At 37.8% G+C, this 5,000-nt stretch overlaps 1 protein-coding gene across 3 annotated transcripts in view; it reads left to right on the forward strand.

The window, feature by feature from the left end:
• Nmdar2 (NMDA receptor 2) overlaps positions 1 to 5,000 on the forward strand; it is a 1,133,867-nt gene that overhangs the window by 1,070,802 nt on the left and 58,065 nt on the right. For 2 of the 3 annotated variants that reach the window (XM_068378799.1, XM_068378800.1), the window contains 2 exons: positions 1,772 to 1,974; positions 4,009 to 4,098. In XM_068378799.1, coding sequence (XP_068234900.1) covers positions 1,772 to 1,974; positions 4,009 to 4,098 — 293 coding nt within the window. The remainder of the gene's footprint in view (positions 1 to 1,771; positions 1,975 to 4,008; positions 4,099 to 5,000) is intronic. The other variant, XM_068378801.1, reaches the window with a different exon arrangement.

Raw genomic sequence — 5,000 nt, forward strand, 5'->3', positions numbered from 1 at the left:
GCGATATTTGTCATTAAATCAGAAGGCCAGTCCTTTGTTAGAACCCGACGATGTTCAAGATGATCCGTGTGCGTTATGATATGCTGATGAGGTAGATATATGAGAGAGCTTATGTTTAGCATAAGGAATTATGGTGTAAACAGTTCATGGATAGACTCGCCAGATGGTTGAAGTTTTAAGAGTTCACGTTTACCTTGATAGAGACTTGCATTATGCAGTGAAACGTATTTCGTAATTTTTTTTTTCTCAAATTACTGGGTTGATTTTCGGAGGCAAAGAATACCCTCATGAAATGTATCATGCTTCAATATAAGAGAAGAGTTTTCCGTAAGCAATCTTCAGAAACTCGGTAATTCAAGCTTTACTTTTTCTATTTTAATTATGCAGTTGGAAACTTTGAAAAGGAAACCCAGACAGTAACATGTGTCTCCTAAAAAGGCAGTGTTATGGCAACCTTTTAGAAATTCTCCCTTACTCGTATTTCGTGAGTCAGAAGTTCAAGGCTTACTCAAAGCTCGAAAAAGTTTTCACTAGCGTTCACAACCTCACCATCCCCGTGAGTCAGGGATTTCGGGAACATATACAGGTAGATCTACCTAAAGAGTCATCATCAGTTATTGCCTGGTCCTTCTTGGTCCTAGCTTTGGTGGAAATAGAGCATGAGCGTTGGTCATACATAATGTGGTCGAACTGTAGGACATTGTCTTGTCTCTTGCCACTGCCGCTCAAGAATGGCCTTTGAAGTATTATTATGAAAGATGTTTCATGGAAGTAGTGTTACTGACCAGTTCTAGGAAGTTTGTTTTGGTGAGGTCATTCCAAAAGGTAAATTTTGCAGTTTTTCATCACATATTTTCTGTAGCTGTCATCCACATTCAGTATAACCTTCTATGCCCTATTTCGGAATATATCATGCACTGTATAGTAATCATTGTCATATATTGAGACAAATTAAGAGAGATTATGTATTCGTTCCTACCTTATTTGTGTCAAAGTCTGTTATCTTTAAAAAGTATTGGGGAACAGAGAGAGAGAGAGAGAGAGAGAGAGAGAGAGAGAGAGAGAGAGAGAGAGAGAGAGAGATTTGGCCTAAAAAAGAAGTGAAGCAGAGAGATAGAAAGACAGAAACTTGGATTACAATTCGTGAAGTAGAGAGGCAAGGGTCCGGCGTCAATCATCAGAGACAGTAAATTCACTTACAGCTAAATGTTCAAAGGTAAGGTTAGCCACCATGAAAGGCCAATTTTATAGTTACACCCTTTCAGGACTATAGCCCAATGTCAAAGATATGGGTGAATGTTGCTGAAGTTTTAAACATAAAAGAATTACATACAAAAACTTAAGGGGTTTTGCCGCCTGCCGTAAAACTCACTTAGCCTGCTTTATTGAGACACCAATCCACGTAAAGTATTATTTGTATTCTCCTTTGGCTCGTTGTCAGTCATCCCACGAGTTCTGAATTTGTTTCCTCATTCAACAGTACTTCATTTTCTTAGAGAGCGAGACCTTTATTTCATAGATTACTATCTTTATCATTTCATATTTCATCTTCTATGCATCTTTGTATTATCAGTCCATCAGGTGGTATCATCGCCCATCGCTATTGGAGAATTAAAGCCTAAAGTTTTATTCTGTACTATTTAAATTCCCGTGTGCTTTTGAGACTTCAAAGAACGTACAGCATAGCTCACTATTTCTTGTTATTAGTGGAAGAAATGATTGTATATATTCTATTTCAATTTATTTTCTTTTGTTTCCATAACTTTTCCAGAGCATGGGTAAGTCCCTGACGTTTCGAGGGGCAGTGTTCGAGGCACAGAATAAGTTGAGGAGGCACCGCTGCCGTGACCCTCTGTGCGACACTCACATCTGGAAGGTGAAGCACGAACTGGATATGGCCCGAGTGAAGATCAAGCAGCTGGAAAAGGAACTGGAGTCCCACGGGTTTAAACCTAGCAGGAAATTCGCTCCCAGGTATGGTATGAAGGTGTGGGTCCTTCCTGGATGGGGGCTCTCACGAGCTAGCATCCCACTCTGTCTGACAGTGATTTAGAGGAAGATAATGTGAGAAGGAAAGATACAGTGGGAAGAAAAGTTGGCGCTTATAGAAGTGGTGGAATGGGGAATATGAAAAGAGAAAACAACATGGAAAGAGATAGAGAATCAGAGGAAATTTAGATTGGTAGCATAAAGAAAGAGAAATAAGATGAAAATAGGAGGAGGATAGGTAGGTTGTTCAGAATAAAAGGCATGTCACTGGTGAGGGGGCGAATGGAAGAGGAGGCTACTAATGTAATTCGATTTCATGTACAGTATCCTGTCTCATTTTCCAACTTTTCCTTTCTATTTTTTTTTTCAGCGTCTTACAACTACCTAATCGTTTCTTCTCTTTTTTCTGTCTATAGCCTCTGTTTTTCTTTTATATATCATTTGTATTTTCAAAGCAACAGGAAACTAGCAATATTTTAGTTTCGTTTATAGGCTAATATTTTTAACCCTACAGAACCAGCCCCTTTTATCTAAGTCTCGTTCTATTTTGCTCTCCTTATTTTTGTACATATCCCAGTGATATTGTTTAGTGAACTAACACATGTCAGCTCTGTTGATGTAGCTACACAGGCGATTCTTAACATTGTGCTCTCTGCATATTTTCTAAAAGTGACTAGGAAGGAGAGGAAGTTGAATTAAATGAAATACATATACTTCTGGGAAAACTAATACAGATTGAAACGAACATCACATATTCACGGGACATAGTTCTCTTTATTGCGATTTCAACAAACAAATTTCTAGAAAAAGAAATTAAGAATACACGCCGCTGGTATGCAAAGGCAATTGAATTAATGTATTTTTTCCCCGAATAGTATAGTCCGTCGAGCATTTACAGGGACAGTCAAATGGAGCGAGAGAGCCACTGTTGAATGGTCTGTGTCCGAATTGTTCATAAACCCCTGTTTGTCCTTATCTAAACTCATCGTAGGGTGTGTAATTAGGTGCACTTTTTTTCTAATGCACATGGGCGATGGACTCCATGCCTCGCCAAGGATTGCTCTGTCAGATTCTAATTTACTCTACCATTTATACAAATATATTTTTTCTTTCTACATTTCCCTAGCTTGTGTATTACAATGTTTTCCTCCATTTTCCTTATGCATGACCTATTTTCGTTCTGCCTTCTGAATCTGACATTGTTTTCCAGATCGTCTCGTTTGTTTCCATGGTCTGACTTTGGGATTTTGGGCCCCATTTTTTATTAAGAAAACCAAAATGTTTCCCTTATCTGATAGACGAGAAATTTATTACAATTAGCTTAATGAACTTGCATTATTTGGTTACTCGCATTCCCCTTTTGTTCTGGGTGAACGAGTGAATTAGATATGATATATTATATATTTTATTACGAGTAATTTGTATTGCATTTATTAGATTTTTATATATCATACAGTATATCTATCCGCTTGCAGGCAGATCTAAGATACACTTAAAGAGGTATTATATGCCTAGCTTATTCTAAGTGCCACATTCAAAATTTTTGTCAATTTAAAGGAACCTAGCCCAATTGCAATTAACAATTGGTTATCAAGTATAAATATCCCTCCTTTGAGATCTCTGTACTCTTAAGAATAAAAAAAAAAAAAAAAAAAGTCAAAATCCAGATGTATAATACCTGACTCTGCCTGCCCCTTGCTAATCATGCCCCCTATACCCATTTACCCAGGCATTCCAACAGACCCCTCAAAGTCATATCTCCTTACAAGAAACGGCCATATTTTTTTTTTATGAAAACCAAAACGAAAATGTTGCCTGATGTATAGTCCAACCCATTTTTACACACCTGTCCATGTCAAACTCTTCCTCATCACGAATTCCCCCACTTTTCCTACACTATTGAGAATCTCCAAGCCTGACCAGACAGTTAGTCTACTTTGTGTGTTTTTTGCTTTTGTTTATGTATATCTCTCACTTAAGACTCTCTCCCTTCCCTCCTTCCCTCCGTTCGGTGTTTAGACAAGGCAATATCCTAACAAGCTGCTGGAAACCGAACGCTCAAGACGCCGATGACGAGAATATTCCCCAGTTCCTCAATGTCTACGCTAGGTAAGTTAGTTTATAAGCCCTTATTATCACCAATAATTCTACTCTATAAGCAACGTATAAAAAAAGAAAACTTCACCCTGCTGTTGTGCTCTTCTACCGCCAGTTCGAGTGTTATGTATACCACCTTATCCTCCTCACTTTTCAGGAGCTAAATATAAATAAACACACAAAGAATAATAGAAAATCTAAAGTTTAAAAAGTGTTTCACGTTTTCACCACCTGGGGCGCTTCCAACGCACAAGAACGGCTTCTTTCTATCCCCCGTAGCGCACACAAGGACTGCAGCTTCCACTGTGTAGATATAGCTTGATTTTCTATGTAAGCTCACTCCAGTAAAAGCATAGCAGTTCTAGATTAGTGATGATACTTTGGCAACAAAAGAAATCACCCTATGTAATGGCATGTCACACACGTAGTTTATGAAATATGATACATTCCATTCTTATGTGCACCAAATAGTATAAAGTGATGGTTCTTCTCAGAAGCCCCTTGCTTTATATTTTCTTTATTGTTTAATAAAAAAATAAAAAAAAAATCCCATTATTGGCCAAATGAATTCTACAAGATCTACAGAACACTTTGAATATTACCAACGTTCGTAAGTCTTTCGCTATATACAGACTTCTTCACTATGCACTGGTTGCATAGTGACAGAGTTTACCAGAGGAATGGAATATTTTTGTGCAATTGGATTATCGTGTATCACTCCTTTATTATGCTTTCTTTGAAGCTATTGTATAAATGGAAATTTAGAATGTACGTATTTTATGTCACCAACATGAAAGAGAAACCACGTGTCTAAGGTCTTTCATTCCATTTAATAGTTTGTAGAGCACCCGCCATTCCAGTAGAAACAGGTGTCATTGAAATCGATGGTTTTCATGTTCGATGGAAAGCAGTGT

Source organism: Palaemon carinicauda, chromosome 8 (assembly GCF_036898095.1).
Source record: "Palaemon carinicauda isolate YSFRI2023 chromosome 8, ASM3689809v2, whole genome shotgun sequence".
Lineage (NCBI taxonomy): Eukaryota > Metazoa > Arthropoda > Malacostraca > Decapoda > Palaemonidae > Palaemon > Palaemon carinicauda.